Genomic DNA, 19,997 nt, shown 5'->3' with positions numbered 1-19,997 from the left:
AACCGTTTCTTCCCCGCTGTTTAAGACCTTTGAATGGACCTCTCATATATTAAAGTTGATCTTTCTCTGCACCTTCTTTGTAGCTGTAACACTTTATTCTGCATTCTGTTCTATTAACCTGATGCACTTATGTAAGGTATAATTTGTCGGTTAGCACACAAAGCAATACTTTTCACTGTATCTCGGTACATGTGACAAGGTAAATCAAATCAAATCCAAAAAGTCTTGATAAACTATAGCTGAACCTTTTTTATTACATTGGCCTATAATTGGGAGGCAGTCTACTGTGGTTCAAAGTGGAAAAGAAAATATGTTGTTTTGCTTTCTTTTGAATTAATCTCACACCAATTCTTTTTATTCTAGTTTTATTGCATTCTTTTCTTTCTGTCAGTCTCTTGAACATTTTTTTCTTGTGATGTTATTTTTACTTGGCTCTCTCTCTGTCTCTGTCTCTCTCTCACTTGTTCTTTTTGTTAAGCTTCATAGATGTCATCAAAAAAGAAGACTAACAATATGCATGCCTCTACTACTCCTCTATATCTTATTCCCTTACCATCCCTCTCATCACTAATCTGTATTGGTTCCCAGTCAAGCAACCTCCTGAATTTAAAATTCTCATCCTTGCTTTCAAATCCTTTCATGGCATTGTCTCTCCATCACTCTGTATTCTCCTCTCTCTCCACAATCTTCAGCGATTTCTACATTCTTCTAATTCTAGCCTATTGTGCATTTCAAATTACAAATTGCCCCACCCATGAACAGTCATGTCTTTAGTTGCCTCGCCCCCAAAGCTCTAGAATGTTCTCCTTCCACTTCTCTGGCTGTCAATTTTATTTGCTTCCTTTAAGACACTCTGAGAAAATACCTTACTACCACAGAAATCAGTTGAAGTCAGAACATCGTACGATTTCAAGAAGGAGTTGGGTATGGCACTTGGGCCTAAAGGGATCAAAGGATATGGGGGAACAGTGGGAACAGGCTGTTAAAGTTGGATTATCAACCACGGTCGTAACGAAAGGTGGGCAAGCTTGAAAGGCTGAATGGCCTCCTTCTGTTCTGATTTTCTATGTTTCTGTCTCTTTGTTTCAGCAAGCTTTTTGGTCATCTGACCTGATCATTTTATGCAGTTCAGTGCCCTACTTTTTATTTTAATCTAATTCTTCTGTGAAATATAGGACTTAAGAGCAGGAGTAGGTGATTTGTCCATCATGATTCCACTTTCCTGACTGAGATGACCCCTCTTCCCTGTCATTTTCCAGTCCAGTGCCTTTTACTTGTCCAGCATCTGTCTATTTCATTACTTATGATAGGTTCAATGCAAGAATGGAAACATATGTATGTTTCAATTTTCTAAGAATGTAAGTCTATTTTTAAAATTATTCTTCTAATGCATTTAACTTATTTGCCCCATTTCATATGCTGTTATCAAATCAAGCAATTTGTTTTGTTAAAGTATTGATTCTTGGGAGCTCCTCTGGCAGATCAAAGCCTTTAAAATCTTGAAGCTTCCACCAAACCCCGGCTACTAACACTGAAGGCCGACACATCTGCAGGATTTTCAGCATTCTTGTTAAATCTTCATAAATTGATAGGGCTTTCTCTCTTATGGTGAGAAAGGTGGTCCCAGATCACTTATTCGTTTAATCTTCTATCCACACACTTAGGAACTTGAGGAGATGGAGCAACTTCTTTGTCCGTGACCTCTCCGTTTTGCTAGCACTCAGACTTGATCCAGCAATACAGCTTGCTTTAATCTTTTGTGCATTGTGTCTAATGGTGCGTAAGGTAGACTTCTTTATACCTGTTATGTGAACTATATAACATGTTCTGTCATTAAGCTCAAAACGCTTTATAACATTTAGCTTCTTTTCCGCTGTTATAGCCTTTCTTTTATATTCACTACCTGCAATTTTATCACCAGGACTCTTCTTGCTAACATTCTTGTCACTTTGTCCTCATGTTTTTGGGGGTAACGCAGCAGAATTTGCAAAAAAAAAAGAAAATCACTGAGTACTGTATCTGTATCAGAAAGCACTTCGTGACAAAGCCTGTGAAATGATCACATGATGACAGTGCGGAGAATCTTTTGGCGCTAACTTTGCACATGCTCAGGACAAAGCCCACGAAACAATCATGTGATGTCAACGCGTACTCCTCCGTGCACTGATGGAATCTCGTTATAGCCAACACAAGTTTGTGTTTTAGAAATAGCGTTCCCATATTCATCAGTCACATTATAGCCAATTCACAGTGCCGGAACACGCGTTATAGTAGAACCGATTGTTACTGCTAAGTATGAGCTTAGATATAACTACCCATAATTGAGTAATAATTTTACCATGGAATATATGCAGTATAAATTATTATGCCCACATTGATAAAATAAATCATTCATACTGCAGTTACACCGTCCTACTGCTGGTGGCATTGTAGTGCTTTGGTTTTGCATCTGCAAGCTCAGCCAGAACGTCAGTGAAATTGTCCACTGTTTCCTATGTTACTAGAAGTTTAATTAGTTCATTGTACATTGAATTACTCTACTTTAACATTCAAGCTAAGTTTTATATCCGCATACCTTAGTCTCCCAGCATCTCATCACTGTTTCAACTGAAGAATACATTTGCTGTAATGATTTTCTGTGCAAAATTGCAGTAGATCAACTAAATCAATATTGTCCAGTATGGTTGCCATTAGCCGCATGTGGGCGATTACGAATTCATATATGTTTAACTGCAATTTTAATTATTCGTTCATGGAGCAACCCATTGTTGTTAGTGGCACAATATATCTATAAATATATTTAAACGAATATTTTTGGACCCCCTTAAAAAATCCGATGAAACTGCTGTGACACTGAACCATTGTTGTAATTCTGTGGCATTATTAGAATTGCCAGAACTAATAACTGACAATTATTACTTTTACAGTCAGACTCTGTGTCAAATAAAAATCAGCAGTAATTGATACAAAGACTTTAGTTTATCAGCAAACTGAAACTGCTGACTAGCTGCCACACCTAAGCCTTTACAGTATCAGTACAAAGTCCTGTCAGTAAAGCACAGAACAGATAGTTTGATCGTGTGACCAGCTGCAATAAAATTACTAGAAACAATGCAAGTAGGGTAATCGAGTTTACTTCCAATAAATTTGGAAGATTTAAAAGTAACATTAACTTTTGAAAGGATATAATTGCCTAATTAGATTTAATTGTTCAGTTGGAAAGATGAAATATGATCACCAATCATTCTGTTCAAAAAAGAAAATAGTTTTTCAAATTCAGACTTTTTTATCTATTCATCAGATGTGGGCATCACTGGCAGGATAACTGATCATCTGAACCACAGCCTTGAACCACTACAATCCGAGTAGGTAATGATAGGAAGGGAGTTCCAAGGTTTTAACCCACTGACAATGAAGAATTCTTTTTTTTTCTATATAATATATATATTGTATAGTTCCAAATCATGATAGCATGTGACTTGGAGGGAAGCTGACAATCTGTCACAACTTGTGTAGAGATTGCAAATTTTGAATATGATGTTGAAGAAACCTCAGTGAGTTGATCCACTGAATCTTGTAGATGCTGCACATGGCAGCCACGGTATGCCCATAGTGTAGGGAATACGTGTTCAATGTAGCAAATAAAGTGCTAATCAAGAAGCCCGCTTTTTATTGAATGGCGTCAAATTTCTTGAGTGTTTTTGGAGCTTTACATTCACGCAAGGGAAGAGTATTCATCATTTGTGCTTTGTAGATGGTAGAAAGATTTTGGGGGTCAGGAGTTCTTGCAGCAGAGTACCCAGTCTTTGATAACGGCAGTATTTATGTAGCTGATCAAGTTAATGTTTGATATTCCCAGGTATTAGATGGTGGTGTTGGACTTAGCAATGGTAATGCTATTGAATGTCAAGGAGAAGTGATTAGACTCCGTTACAAGAGATGTTTTTTGCCTGGCACTTCTGTAATATGAAAGTTAGTTATCATTACAAGCCAAGGCCTGAATGTTGTCTAGGTCTTGCTGCATGTGTGTATAGATTCCTTCATTGTCTGAGAATGTTCACTACCATTTACACTATCTGCAATCATTAAACATGCTCACTTCTGACCTTTTTGGAGAAAAGATCACTAAAGAAACTGAAAATGGTTGACGCTAGTACATACCTCTGAACAACTGGGGGCTGTACTAATTGGCTTGCAAGTGTCGTCTTTTGTGCTACATATTAGTTCAACCAGTGCCCACCCTCCCAATCGCATTGATTTCAGTTTTGTTGAAGTCCCTTGAAGCCACACTTGGTCAAATGGTGCTTTAATTTCATCCTTGGAATTCAGCTCTTTTTCAGTATGTGAACCGAAGCTGTCATGTTATCTGGAAGCAAGTGGTCATAGTAACACCTAAACTGGGAATCAGTGAGCAGGTAATTGGTAAGGTCTGCTTGATAACACTGTCAAGGGCACCTTTTGTTTCTTTCCTGATAATGACAGTAGACTGGAGGTAATTGGCCAGACTGATTTTAGTGATAGGACATAATTAGGCAATTTTCTGTTTTTGTTGGGTAGATGTCAACATTGTAGCTGTTCTGAACCAGCTTGTCAAGATATGCAGCTAGTTCAGGAGCACAAGTCTTGAGTGCTGGAGCTAGTATGTTGTTGTTGTTGTCAGTAGGTTTTATTTTTGCTGGATCCCATGTATTTAAGCTGTCTCATGATTATTGTGTTGTGAACTAAATTGGGTTTAGACTGACATCCTTAGATCCATGATCCCCTAAGAGGCCAAAATGGTCATTCATTCAGGACTTCTGATTGAAGATGGCTGCAAATATGTCAGTTTTGTCTCATTCAGTCTCCTGGTTTTTTGAATTTCTCAGTAAGATGGGAATACTTCTCCACTTAGTTGTTTACTTGCCCACCACCATTCATAAGCGGATGTGGCAAGTATGTAGAGTTTTAATGTGATTTATTGGTATTGGGATCGTTTGGTTCTCACTAAAACCTGTTGCTTATGGTGTTTATTGTGCATGTGGTCCTGTGTTGTAATTTCACCAAGTTGGCGGCTCATTTTTAGGTATGCCTGATACAGGTCTTCTGCACCTTTCATTAAACCAGTGTTAATTCCCTGACTCGGTGCTAACAGTAAAGTGAAGGATGCAAGGCTGCAAGTATCCCACACTGTATCATGGAAGTCTGTTTTTGAGCTGCAAAATTGTTCTGAATCACATTTTGTCAGGCCCAGTGTTACGGCTGTGTTCTTGTATGTTCAGGGCTGTGGTGCTACTGTAGTACTCTTGGTGTTGGATGTTGAAACTCTCTCTCTCTGTCTCCTCTTCCTCCTCCTCTTCCCCACAAGAAAGGTTGCTGCTTCTGGGTGGTACATGAAGTAGTACTGCTTTGTCATGTGGTAAGACAAAAACACACTGGTCCATTCTTGATTTAATTCCGTTAAGTCTGGATGGAGTCTGAATACAAGTGTGGAGTATCTCCCTGGGTATACTCTCCTGACTTTAGACATTATTGCCATGTCATTTCTCATGGGTCTGTCCTGCCAGTGGGATAGAACATGCGTATGGATGGTGATAAAGGCCTGTGACATTGAGCCATGATCATGGAATCAAAGCTGGGCATCCATGACGCACTCTGATATTAGCAAGATTGCATTCCCCTCTCATCACCATTATTATCAAGGGAATAAATGCTCACATTAATACCAAGCAGGACTTACCATTAACAAAGCTGTTGCTTGAATGGTATGTTGTACCAATGTTGACACAACCCCAGATATTGGCGTAGAGGATTTGCAGAGTTAACTGACCTGGATGCATCTTTGTTGTCTTCAGTGCTTGGTTCAATGCTGGATTTTTTGGTTTAAATTATTATTAGACTTTTCCTTGTAACAGCTGCATCCACTGCTATCCCTGCTTGATAGGCCGTATCGGTCAGATGGCATAAAGAAGACAGGCTTTCTTTCCTAAAAGATGTTTGTAAACCAGACGGATGTTTTTACAATAATCCAATAATTTCATGTTTGGCGTTATTGAAATTAGCTTTTATTCTAGATTCAGTTCATTATCTGAATTTGAATTCCCAAGTGCTCAGTAAATTTGTAATTTAAGTGGTTGGTTTCATTAATCCAGGTGTCTGGATTACAGATTCAGTAATGTTAACCATTATGGTACCATGAAAAATGTATAAACTAACGTACATTATGTAGGCATTTCATATTTCTAGCAGTTTTATAACTGAAATTAATTATATGAAATGGCCTGAATTACAACTTCTAATTTTTAAAAGATTTTGCATTGGGCATGCACAAATGATTTTTAATTCAATCTTAGCTTTCTTTTCTTTGTTAAAACTTTTATCTTGAGGTGCCTGAGAGCTTCCATCTGCTTAAATGCTTTTTGATATTTTGGAAAGTTGGGTGGTAATGTCACATTACAAGTGACCTTAATAAGCTGTTAATTTGGTTTCAAGAACCTTTAATCTTCACTTTTTGTTTCTTTATTTGATAGAATCAAGGGCTGGTGGGTGTCTCATCATTATGTGTCGACATTTCTCTCCGGGGTAATGTTAACATGGTAAGTTTTTTTTTGTTTTCCCCCAACAACACTGAGGAAAAGTACACTCTAGAACATTCTAATTTATTGGGAAATTCATAGTCAATTATCTAGTTATATTTACAGTGAAGTCTTCCCCTCTCCAGTTGTTAAGCATGATATTTGCTCATGCCATTGGAAACGTTCCATCCTCAGTCTGTGCTGAATTTGCTAGTTTCAGCGAACAAAGTGGTGGAGTATTGCAATTAGCTATAACGTCACTGAACTGAGGAAATAAGAATTAACCGATATATTTTTACAACTGATCACAATACTGTGATTCTTCTGGAAGTACTCATGTGCAGACACCAGCTGGAATTTTAGCCTTTATCTCAAGTAAGGTGGAATATTAAAGGATGAAGATAATGTCACATTCTGGTAAGCACTAGGTAAATCCCATCTGAAGTTCTGTATTCGGTTTTGGATGCACAAGAAAGATATAATGTCCTTGCAGAGAATGCAGTGCAGATTCTTCAAGAAGGATAGCTAAATGTTTTAAAAATGTTTTTAGATAGGTTGCATCCACCAGGCTTGTATTCCCTTGAGTATAGAAGATTAAGGTGTTATCTAATTAAAGTGCTTCAGGTGATTAAAGGATTTGATGGATAGAAATTATTTCCTCTTCTAGGAGCTCTAGAACTTTTACGTTAAATTAGAGTTAATCCATTCAGAAATAATCTCCAGAAGCACTGCCTCATACAAAGTTTAGTGCAGTTGAGGAGCTCTCCCTTAAATCTGTTGAAGGTAAGGTAATTTGAACATTTCAAAAGTAGGATTATTAGATTTTTATCGCACAACACATTTGGGGATCAAGAAGCAAGCTGGGAAAATGGAGTTGAAATACAGATCAGCCATGATCAAATTGGACAGCAGAACAGGCCTGAGTGGCTAAATGACTTAGTCCTGTTTTAGTGATCAGATTTGAATAGTTAATTATTCCATCTGCACAATTAAGTAACTTGCAAACACTTGCTGTCAAGATTCACACACAAAATGGTCACTTTACTTGAAGTTGTGAAGAATAACTTCTACTTGAGCCACAATAGCTCGGTCAGTGGGTAAAAATCTTAAGGAAAGTAAAGCTGGTGGAATTAATGACTGAAAAATAGGAAATGTTCACAGGACTAGATTATTTTTATTAGTATAGTTTGCTGCACTTTTTAAAAACTTCTGTTTTTAAAGATTATTTGAATGCCAATGTGAATTAAGAGCTCATATAAATGATCAGAAAATAATTCTGAACTATTTTTGTTAATATTCATCTCTTTTATTCTTAAGGCCCAATGGGTTAATGTATCAGATGTTTCGCAGCCAATTTCTAGCATTTTCCATTTATCAAAGTAAGCATTTTGTTTTCTGTGCCTTCTTAATTTTGTGAGCTAATTTCTGTTTAAGAAACAAGTGCTAATTGACATTTGTAGCAATATGCAAATTTTGGTAATCAATTTGGAGTATGAATGTTATCAATTGCGTTTCCAGTCAGGCTGACTATAATTGCGGCCTCATTTCTTGAAATGTGGTGCTAAAATTTTTATATTCATGTTAAGTTAGTTTAACCTTGCTTCCTATAGAAATTGTGTAAAATTAATAAAAGACAGCCCTAAGTAGATCTGTGGTTAACATTATTCAGGTTTCTTTTATGTCATTTGTTTGCTTTCAGCAAAGCAGTTCCTTTTAAATAAGTAATTCCATGCAATTTCTTCCTCCATGTTTTTGAGCTTTCTTTAGGTACATAGATCAGGTGTATTCTCTGGGCTGTGGATTGTACATGAAGTGTGACAATAAGAGCCTGCTTGTCCTGAAGATGAGTGACTTTTTACTGTCAAAGTCCAACGTTCCCCTTTCAACTGTGCTGTGAAATTATACGTATTTAATTTCCCATTTCACCAGCCCAAGGAAAGATGCCTTGCTTTTAATTTTGATTTTGTTGTTTTAATATTTTCCATGAGATCTAAGACAAATATTACTTTGGTGCACTTGATGGGAAATAAACATCTGTACAATTTCCCTGTTCTTGGGTACAGGAAGAAGAATTTTATATCCAGCAACTAAAGATACATTTGTGATGAGATTTTAACTATAAGCAAGCAATCATGTTGTTCTTGAGTAAAAACTATCAACTTCTTAGTTAAGGATAATTAAATGGGGAGGAAGAGAAGTCAGCCTCAATATTGTATCTTCTTGGGCAATGTTCTGGACTTTGTACGTTGGAACAGACTCCTTGGAATGGTATTTAACATTTGCATTTACTGTGCAGAAGAAGTCAAATAATTTTTATCGATGTTGTTCTGTAAGCAAGGTAATCAGAATACTTAGAACCCTCCAATAGTTACAATGTGGAATATATCCATTGATATTTATTGTATTTTTCCCCTTCTATGATTGTTCTCGGATTATGCATAATTTGTTAAGGTTATGAATCCATTTTCTTACAGGTTGTGTACAGTTCCTGCAGTATTATTACCAAAGTGGCTGTCTTTATAGGTTGAGGGCCTTGGGGGAAAGGGATCACATGGACCTTACAGTAGGTATGTGCTGCAGCAATAATCCGTCTTCCTACGATGTTAACTATTTGCAACACTGAGCCACAGGATAAGGGAATGTGGAGTTGGTGCCCATCATCTTTCATGGACTAATGCCTCAATATTGATTGTTGGCCTGCGTAGATTTCACGTGCCTTAGATTTTACTTCCATTCTTGTGGCAAGAGTCATACTAGCATATTATTATTATTATTATTAATAATAATAATAATAATAATAATAATATTATGTTAATAATATTTCTAGGGATGTGGGTAACACTGGCAAGGCTGGTACTTATTTTCTCTCCTCAGTTGCCGTTGAATAGTAGCAGTGTGTTGCTACCTTGAACTATTTCAATTGATCTGTTCAGATTGACATTCCAGTTTTTTCAGTCCCAGCTACTCTTGGAGCCATTCTCTGTAACCTGCTTAGATATAAAGGTTTCAGCTTCGTAGATTTGATATACCTGCATAATTTGATTTCATTTACAGCAATGTCTGCTTGATGTAGCATGGATAAGTTTCCTCGGCTCCTAATTTGAATCCACTACAGCAGTTTTGCAATAAAAATTATCAGAATCTATTTCAGTAAATTAGTCACACCATCTTCACTGAACATTATTCTTTAGTAATAGAAACGAGGAGCAGGAATAGGCCAATTAACAACACTTCAAGCCTGTTTCACCACTCAGATGATCAGCTGTGATCAGATCATCTCAATATGATTCCCACTTTCTCTCCATACCCCTTGATGCCTTTAATATCTTAAACTTTATCAATCTCTTCTTTGAATGTACTGGGTGACCTGGCCTCCAAAGCCTTCAATGGTAGAGAATACCACAGGTTGACCACCCTCCTGGTGAAGAAATATTTCCTCCTCTCAGTCCTAAATGGCCTACCCCATACCCTGAGACTGTAACCCTGGTTCTAGACTCTCCAAATAGGGGAAGTATCCTCCCTGCATCTAGAACAAACAAAAACAGAAATTACTGGAGAAACTCAGCAGGTCTAGCAGCATTTGTGCAGAGAAAATAGAGCAAACTTTTCAAGTCCTATGAACCTTCTACAGAACAGGTCTGAACCTCTATATTTCTGTTCTGTTTTTGTTTGTTTCAAATCACCAGCACACAAAATTCCTTGTTTTACCTCACTGCACCCAGTCTGTCTAGCCCTGTTTAGATTTTGTATGTTTCAATCAGAGCCCCCCTCATTCTTCTAATATCTTATGAATACAGGCCCAGTCAAACCAAACACTCCTGTTCCAACAGTTCGGTCATCCTGGTATCAGCTTAGTGAACCTTTGCTGTACTCCAGGTGTGGTTTCACCAAGGCCCTGTATTAAAGCAGTAAGGCATCCCTACTTCTGAACTCTCATCCTTTTTGCAGTGGAGGGCAACATACCATTTGCTTTACCAATTGCTTACACCTACCTTTTTACTTCCACTAACTGATGCACAATGACATCCAGATCCCTATGTACATCCCCTAATATATCCCCATTTAATTAAGACCCTGCATATCTGTCTTTTGTGCCAAAGTGTTTAACTTCACATTTATCCACATTTATACTGCATCTGCCTTATATTTGCCCAAACACTCAACTTGTCTGGAAGGCCTTGAAGCCCCCTTCCATCATCTTCACAATTCATAATCCCCCGTAGTTTTGTTTTATCAGCAAACCTCAAAATATTGCATTTGGTTCCCTCCTCCAAGTCATTTATATATACCACCAATAACTGGCACCCAAGCATTGATCCCTATAGTTCACCACTAGTTACCATCTGCCATCTGGCATTTATTCCCACTCTGGTTGACAGACTAGAAACAGTTCTCAATCTTTACATTACATCCCCTGTGCTTTAATTTTGCCCACTAGTCTCTTATGGCTTAAAACCTGGGCATCTAGTTTGTAATGTTGTTGGGTGCACAGTGAATCTCAACCATATATCATAATTGTTCCTGTCACTAATGTTTAATATATAATATACAAAATGTTACTCCTAGTGTCTGAATTTTAAATAAAACTTCCACAGCATTCTCCTGGATGCAGTGAGAAAGTATAATTTCAACCCTGAGGCTGTCCTGTTGGGATCATTGGGAGAGAAAGTGGAGAATTTTCTTCCTCTTGCCACATCTCTCTCAATTCAAGCAAGCATCTTCATAAGCAGGTCCACTTCTGGAGTATTGAAATGCCCAACTTTATTGCTTGGAATCTTGTCCAAATTCAAAGAAAATAAAATTAAATTACATATAGGCTTACCATCTCCAGTTGCTGATTTTTTTTTTCTTGTTTGTGTATAAATGAAGAAGACCCTAAATACCGGAGTACGTAGTTTCCGTATAGACCAGGTGAAATAATTATTTTTCTCTAACTGTAAGGAACAGAAGTTTTGTATTCTTACGTTTATATTTAAACTCCCAAAATTTGATGCAAGGCTAAGAATTTTCACATTGACACTCTCATATGCTGATTATCCATACTGTATTTATAATTGCAGAAGGATTTCAGTCATGGATGTGGAGAGGTTTAACTTTTCTTCTTCCGTTTCTTTTCTTCGGTCACGTAAGTATAACTGTCTTTGCTAATAATGATTTGGAAAATGTTTTCAAATATGTCTCATGGAATCTGATTTTGGAGGGAATGAATAATATTCAGGGATGTAAAGGATTGGAAGAGGTAGCAAAGGATAACTGGGAAGAATGCAGTGGCAGGATGAAGTGTTGGAAATGGAGGAAAGCCTTGAGAGGTCAAAAATTGAATCATTTGATTAGATTTGAGGACTACTGGGCGTGTTCTATAAGCCTGAAAATATTGAGAGAAAATTGAGGGGAAATCGTGTGCAAGAAGAATAGACATGTGGTACTGGAGGACTTTAACTATCCAAATATTGATGGGAATAAAATTAAAGTAAATGGAAGAGAGGGGTAAAAGGAATTTCTAAAGTTTATTCAGTGGAACTTCCTTGAGCAGTATGTTTTTGAGAAGTATATTTTTGGCCCAAATAGGAGACATTGATGGATGAGGATCTGATGTTGGGGATTTAGGTGGTCCAGGTGCTGTCTGTGGGCAGCATGGTGGCTCAGTGGTTAGCACTGCTGCCTCACAGCGCCAGGGACCCGGGTGTGATTCCAACCTTAGGTGACTATCTGTGTGGATTTTGCACGTTCTACCCATGTCTGTCTGGGTTTTTGCCAGTTTCCTCCTCCAGTCCAAAGATGCAGGTAAGGTGGATTGGCCACGCTAAATTTCCCTCTAGCGTGCAAGTTTGTGCAGGCTAGGTGAAATAACCGTGGTAAATGTGGGGTTATGGAGATAGGATGAGGATTTTGTTTTGGGGGTTCGGTGCAGACTTGATGGGTCAAAAGGCCTTTTTGCTGCACTGGAGGGGTTCTATGTGGACCAAGTCCTTGTTGAAGAGACTTGGGTAAGAATAATCTTTTGGACTATATCCGGTTTAGATTATTAATATTGAAGTATGGGAACAATCTAAAATAAACTTTTTTAAATTGGGAGAACGCTAATCTCAATGGGATACGATGGCATCCAGCTAAAGTAAAATCAGACTAAGGTTTAGCTGGAAAAGGCATAATGGTACAATGGTCTTTTAAAGAGTAGAAATTTCAAGTGCAAACTAGGTACATTACATCTGAAGAGAAAGATGGGGGTGAAAAGTTCATTGCCCCTTGGAGAATGAGAGGGATTGAGAGAACCTAATTAAACTTTTAAAAGAACAGTCTGTGTCATGCACATCTGGTGAATGCTTCGAGTATGAACTAGCCAAATAAAATAGTTGTGAGGAAAATAAGATTGACAAAGAGGGGATATTAGAATAGAATGGCAGTTAACATGAAAGAATGCAAAATCTTTCTATCAGACTGTATAGTTAGCAGGTAGTAAGAGATGGAGTGGGGCCTGTCTGGGATAAAGAAAACTATGGATGCTTGTAGGTGCACAGTAAGGCTAGAAAACAGCATCAGTATCAGTTCAAATTTTTAAAAAATTGGCTTCAAAGGAGATAAGTGCAAATCATGGTGAATTGTTGTTTTTCAGGCTGGAGGATTGTAGATAGTGATATTTCCAAGTTTGAATGTTAGGACCATTGCTTTTTTGATACTGATAAATAACTTGGAGAGTTTAGGTGGTGCAGTGGGTAATATCCTCGTCTCTGATCCAGAAGCTCGCGATTCTACTTGCAGTGTAAGACCTGATGGCCAAGGAAAGTGTTTTTGAAATGTGACCAAACAGGCTGAATATCATCTCTAGTCCTTCAAACATATATCAATGGGGGTAAGAATGAGAGAGATTCTTGGTCAGTGATGTGATTCAAGGAAATAGGAACCCCTGTCATCACTATCCTTAGCTCCAAACTAAAACTTGTGTGTAGAAGTGTAGATTGCCACTTGTCTCCTGGAAAGTGTGGTTGGCTCATTAGGAGGATAGCGAGTGAGAACCTGATGCATAGGGTTGGCTTCAGTTTTCAGCTAGACATCTTGAAGCACATCAAGAGAGGACAAGAGTGAACTTTACAGTGATGTCTCTATATCAAATTATGAACTGACTTTCAACTGTATAGAGTTAATTGCAAGATGAATACAAGAAACACGTGGGACTGTGCTGAAATGTGGCCTCAACATCTTCAGGAGAGGAGGGGAAAGTTGTGATAAAAAGCAACAGATTTAAGTGTTTTCATACTTAGTTAATATAATTTTGTTACTTTGTTTATCCTACTTTTACAGTTTTGGCAATTATATAATTCAGTAACACTTTTTGGACTTTCACAACATGAGCGGTGCAAGGAATGGCAAGTGAGTACAGTACAGATCAAAGTAATTTCTGCTTTGGTAAAGTTTTTTCCAAGTGTATCTACCATGAGATTCATCTTTTCTGCATGACCTCTGACTGGAAGTGTTCCAATTAATAAAACCTGTTCTATTTGAGATATTTTGGGTGATACCTTTTAGTTGGTTTACCACAAAAGGCTTTTACCATTCAATGAATACAATTGTATAAATTATACCTGATAATGTAGCATGCCTTGAGTAACTGATAATGTCCTTACGCTGCAGATCAGTTAATTGTAAATCTGAGCATAGTCTCCTGGGCTTCCCATCTGACAAACAAATGGTAACCTTTCTGACATACTGTATATCTTAGGAAATGATCTACATACCATTTTTATTAAGAAATACAATTAAGTTGGCATAAGAGATATGACAATATCATTGCATTACAGTAAAATACTTGATTTCTTACCTGGTCTTTAAAGATTTAAGGCCATTGTTAATATTGGTCATTTATGCAACTTGAATCGTACGTATAAGCTTTGCCTCCTATTTATGACATTTTATATTCAGTGTTTCATTGATCTCGGATCATCAACTGCCTAATGAAACAGAAAGTCACTCATGGAGCCTTCGCATAGCCATGAAATTACCTTCTTACTCTGAAGCCCAAACTAACGTAGATTTGAGAGGCACAGAAATTGCCCAACAGGTTTTCCTTTTAACAGTGAGTAACTGCACTCCTATCCATCAGGCAGTTTGGCAATCTCAAATAACTAGTTCACTGTCTTCCCATAGTCTAGTAATGGGTGTTAACAGTTTCTAATTCTTTGTGTCTTTGACATTAGCCTGGACAGAGATAATTCCTCTGTTCTTGAAATCACAGTCTATATACCATGCAATAATGTGAATTTGTGTATACCTGATCCCAGCAAACTATTCAATTCTATCAGCTGAGACCACTCTTAGTACAAGAAATATATATTAAAAGTGACATAGTTTGTAACTTTAAATAAAACATACCAACAGTGTGCCATCTCTGGCCCCTCCACAACAGTTCCTAATAATAAACAATCCCAAATAATATATCTTTCTTTAATGGACAGAATATGGTATTCAAAGACAAGGAATGTGATTTATTTTCAAAATCATTCCAAAATGATGGTTTTTATATGATGGTTCCTTTCATTTTGCAAGTTGTTCTATTATTGCACTTCCAAAGTGTGAATGCACTGGGCAAAGGCTGACATGCATGTTTGGAGTGGGAGTCTTTGGCTGGGATTGGTGGAAACATTGTGCCGGGGTGTTCCCACAGATAGTTACACTTGCAGTGATGGTTAGCATTTGGAACAATCTGGCTAAAAATGGTTGGTTTTGCTTTTATAATTTTAAAAGCCATGCGGGGTGTTTTTGTCACTTTATTTTACCTGTTTCCTCTCTTAGGTTTTTGTCCTGGCTCTCACATTCCTGGTGCTCTTCCTTGGGAACTTTCTTACTACTCTTAAAGTTGTTCATCAAAAATTTCAGAAAAATAAAGATAAACTGAAGAAGCTATGAATGTATGAAAGTTGCTAAATAACATTGTTGAGGGAACATGGCAACCATATTCCTATTTTCTCTGTGCTCTATTTGAGGGTCTGAACACTTTGCACATTGTGACAGTTGCAAATCCAACCTCATAAATGTTTGAGAAATCTGATGCTAGCTGCATTACAAACACACATTCTTTGAGAAAGTGACAATGCTAATTTGCTTTAATTTTAAATGTATACATGGACACAATTCATTGTACTTTAAACAGGTTTGTTGAAGATTAATTTCAATGTTATTATTTCACACTACATTGAGAAATGTTACCATCTTTAATGTGATTTATTTTATCATGAACCTGTTCTGAAAATGATGTAGATGGGATGGGTAGATGACAGAAAGAGGATGTGGACATACAGAGTAAATGTTTCTCCAAGATTAGTTATTTGGTTAAAACTTTATCATGTTTTGACTAGAGTTATCTGGTTTGTGAAATTCTGCAATGTTAAAGAGGGGAAATAAATTTTGATTAAAAGTTAATCTGAACTCACCAATTAATAAGGCTGTTCTCCAATTGAAAGTTTAATACTGCGCCTTTTAAAATACAAAACATAATATTCCTATAAATTTTGAATGCGTTGTCTGTTCATACCTTGTAGATGTTATATTAACATCAAGTAAATGTGTATTACAGTATTGAATTATTTAATTTACTGATAATGTGTGCATAATATAATTTTTTAAAATAGCCATTCATTCACCCTACCGCTTTGTTTATTGGATTATTGGCTTGAATTTTGATTTAAAGACAATTCCATGCACTGTCTCTTGTCTGAGAGGGCAAACAAACAACCTCCTAATGTCCACCAGTGCCATTTTTAGCTAGTTGCATTTGCACAGCATGACTCAGAATAACTCTGATCTTTCAGTCTCATTGCACTTGGGGCAAGTGCCTGGGATCCATTTAATGCCGATGCTTGAGAGGAATCATTAGGAATTCATTAGGTTGGGATTGTGGGCAACCCTATGTCGTGCTACTTAGTAAAATTATCTTGCTGAATGAATTAACATTCTTTTTGAAATTGACAACATTTTTACAATAATGCTTGGCACATATAAGACGCAGGTGTATTCTCAGACTGAAATATCTCATTTAATTGCAAACAATTACAAATGTTAATGACTTGCCCAACTTTTTTAACTTCATTAATCCATTTGCTCTTCATTTATGCTGGTCTAAGTATTTTGGATGTAAAATTCTGTGAAATACTCTGTATTTATATGTGATATAAAGGTTATTAAAACCCATTAGTATAACTAGTCTATATGTTCTTGTAAAACAACAAATGTAATTCCTTTTTTCAAAATAATGAAGTTTTACATTTAGATCAAACAATTACATCAATTTTGGAGTTCTCAGAAGGTTTCTAACAGGTTGGTGAAATTTTAATAGACTACAACTGTGGCTCATCTAAACCTAAAGAAAACAAATGTCAGACAACTTGAATGTGTTTCTTTTGAGTTGAGTTCCATTTGGTCAAAAGGAATTTTATGCTTTTTGCTGTAGTATTAAAAATTATCTACTATTCACAAAAACGGAACCAAATCTAATGAGCACAAAATATCAGGTTCAATATAAATTAGTTCATTATTTGTTTAAGATTGATGTGACACGATACTGATATATTTCAGGGCATTTCCAATCTCCTAGCTTAGAACTGAGCTTGAACAACACAGCACAAATATTGTAGAAACCAGAAATGAGGACATATCTGTTTGGTGGTCTACTGCATCACAGCAAGTATCCATTATTCTTTAAAAATGAAGGCATGTTTACCTTAATGCATTGATAAACAGCAAGCATTGCAGCTACGCCATTGTCGCCAAATGTGAAGTATACTGAGACAACGGATATTGCCTATCACAGCCAATGTGATTTAGCATTTATTAAAAATGTGTTCTTTCGGATCGCACGTTTTAATTGACATCAAAATCTGGAATTTTTAATGTTAGTCTGATATTTTATAACGTGCTTGAAAGATATTTGCAATGACTCATAGCTTATGTGAAAATCTACTTGTTCTGGAGCAAAATATGGGCAGAAACTAAATACTGTTTGGAAAAAATTATAATTTATAAATGAAAAATCCTGTGTAATAGATATTATGGTTATGTTATAAGCAGCATATTGCTAATTGCAGTTTTCATTTTTGACTGGAGAAGAGTCTATAGATGCCTATGCAGCTGAAAATATATACATGATTGACTTTCAGAAGTGTTCAATGGGATTATGTCATATAGTGTCATGTTGGATGGTCACTAAGACCTCTGCACTCTGAAACCTAGCTGTCACCAGGAAATTATATGTGAAGCTTTTTTCAAGTTAATGCAGTGTTTTCAATTGGCTCATGCTCGAAAATTAAAATTATTTTTACTGTTTGTAACTGGACAACCAACTTTTCAAACAATGGAGCAGATTCTTGCTGAATAAAATGGGAGCAGCTGAATATCTATCTGTTAAATGTTAAAAATTAAGTTACTTAAAAAACCTGAAATCACATATTATCAGGCAAGTATCATTTAAATTATTTTAATACCAAACTGCAACAGTCCAGTAATAAGCCACAGTTTTCAACAAATTGCTTCATTTGGATCCCAGTAGAATTTGGGATGGATGTGGAACATTCCACACGCAGCTCTTTTTCCGATCCATTGATGATGTCTTCAGAGCTGCTTCCTGTTCTTGTCCAGAATTAGAAAAATTCATCAATTTTGCTTCTGATTTCCATTCTTCTTTCATCTTCACCTGGTCCATCTCTGACTCTTCTCTCCCCTTCCTTGACTTTACTATTCCCATTTCTGAGGAAAGGCTGTTCACCAATATCCATTATAAGCCCACCGATTCCCACAGTTACCTCACCTATATCCCCTCACACCCCACTTTCTGCAAAGAAGCAGTTCCATTTTTCCACTCTCTCTGTGGCATTTATTCTGTTGATGTCACCTTCCACCAGGCTGCTTCCAGCATGAATTCCTTTCTCCTCAACTGAAAATGCCCCCACCCCACCTGCCTGCTCCACTCCTTTTCCAGGACAACAGCAGGGTTCCCTGTCTGTCCAACTGCTCTTCCCTCTCTTTGAACTCTATGCCCACCTATCGTTTACTCCTGACCCCTTCCTTCCACCCTATCTTCTGCATATTAACCAACAATTTCCTAGCTACCATCAGTTCTGAGGAAGGGTCATCGGACCTGAAATGTTAACTCTGATTTCTCTTCACAGATGCTGCCAGACCTGCTGAGGTTTCCCAGCAACTTCCGTTTTTGTTTGTGATCAGGTTCCTTTTGTCCTTGCTTGCCACCCCACTAGTCTTCTCATTCAAAGGTTCATCCCTGCCACCTCCAGCAAGATGCCACCACCAAACACATCTTCCCTGCCTCTCCACTGTCAGCATCGTGCAGGAACCATTCCCTCCATGCTCAGGTATTTACTTGTACTTCTTTCAATCTAGTTTATTGCATTCACTGCTCACGATGCAGTCTGCATTACATTCATGAGACCAAATGTAGACTAGGTGACCACTTTGCAGAATACCACCTCTCCATCCCTAGGAATGACCTTTACCTCCCAGTTTCTTGTCATTTCAATAAACCATCTTGCCCTTGTGCTAACATTTATGTCCTGGCCTGCTGCGATGTTCCAACAAAGCACATTGCAAGCTTAAAAAACAAAATCCCATTTTCTGCTTAGGTAATTTCCAGCCTTGAGGCCTCAATATTTTGAATTCAGTAACTGACCACATTATGTCTGTTATCCATTTTTCCTACCTTTTCTCTTCTTTCTCTTTTTTTTCTCTTTTCTCTCTCTCTTTCTCTGTCTCTGTCGCTGTCTATCTGTCTGTGTGTCTCTCTCTCTCTCTCTCTTTCCCCGCCCCCAACCCCCATCTCCCCCAACAACGCTGTCTTGTTTACCCTTGGTATAGAGGAGCCATTCCCTCATTTTCACACCTTACCTTTACACACATTTTGCATCTCTTTTCCTCTTCCTCACAATTAACAACCCCTTTTGTCATTTGCACTGAGCTTCTGCCTCTGTCAAAAGTATGTTTTAAAAAGAATTTACAATACCTATCCTGTCTGACAAATACATAGTGGACTGGAAATATTAATTCAGTTTCTCTGTCCAGAGATGCTTCCAGAGCTGCTGAGTTTCTCGGCATTCTCTGACCCAGATTTCCAGCATCCACAGTATTTTGGCTTTATTACAATGCTGAGGTTAGTTGCACATAATGTGATTTTCAGAAGGACACCAATAAGGAATTTGAAGTTTATGGCATCATATACTATCATACAGAATGAATGTCAAATAAACTTTCTGTGAGCTAACTACTTATTGAAATCCTGTGATGGACATTTCATAAAACTGTCGACTATTATAGGGATAATCAATTATAAATGGTTTATAACTAAGCAGAACACAGTTGTAATAATGTGTGGTCTCCATTTAAAATGTCTCCTAACTGAAAATGCTCTTTCTTGAAGTGCTGATTATGAATATATGCTTCCTGGATAAT

At 37.2% G+C, this 19,997-nt stretch overlaps 1 protein-coding gene across 2 annotated transcripts in view; it reads left to right on the top strand.

Moving 5' to 3' along the window:
• tmem120b (transmembrane protein 120B) overlaps window positions 1–16,742 on the top strand; it is a 56,063-nt gene extending 39,321 nt beyond the window's left edge. Inside the window, exons 7-12 of one of the 2 annotated variants that reach the window (XM_020511269.2) lie at window positions 6,507–6,572; window positions 7,869–7,930; window positions 9,026–9,118; window positions 11,612–11,676; window positions 13,851–13,919; window positions 15,339–16,742. In XM_020511269.2, the coding sequence (XP_020366858.1) occupies window positions 6,507–6,572; window positions 7,869–7,930; window positions 9,026–9,118; window positions 11,612–11,676; window positions 13,851–13,919; window positions 15,339–15,452 (469 nt within the window). In that variant the 3' untranslated portion in view covers window positions 15,453–16,742. The remainder of the gene's footprint in view (window positions 1–6,506; window positions 6,573–7,868; window positions 7,931–9,025; window positions 9,119–11,611; window positions 11,677–13,850; window positions 13,920–15,338) is intronic. The other variant, XM_020511270.2, reaches the window with a different exon arrangement.
• The last annotated feature ends 3,255 nt before the right edge of the window (window positions 16,743–19,997 follow it).

The sequence above is a fragment of the Rhincodon typus genome, chromosome 24 (genome assembly GCF_021869965.1).
Source record: "Rhincodon typus isolate 14 chromosome 24, sRhiTyp1.1, whole genome shotgun sequence".
NCBI classification, from domain to species: Eukaryota; Metazoa; Chordata; class Chondrichthyes; order Orectolobiformes; family Rhincodontidae; genus Rhincodon; species Rhincodon typus.
This window is presented reverse-complemented; position numbering and strand designations above follow the sequence as displayed.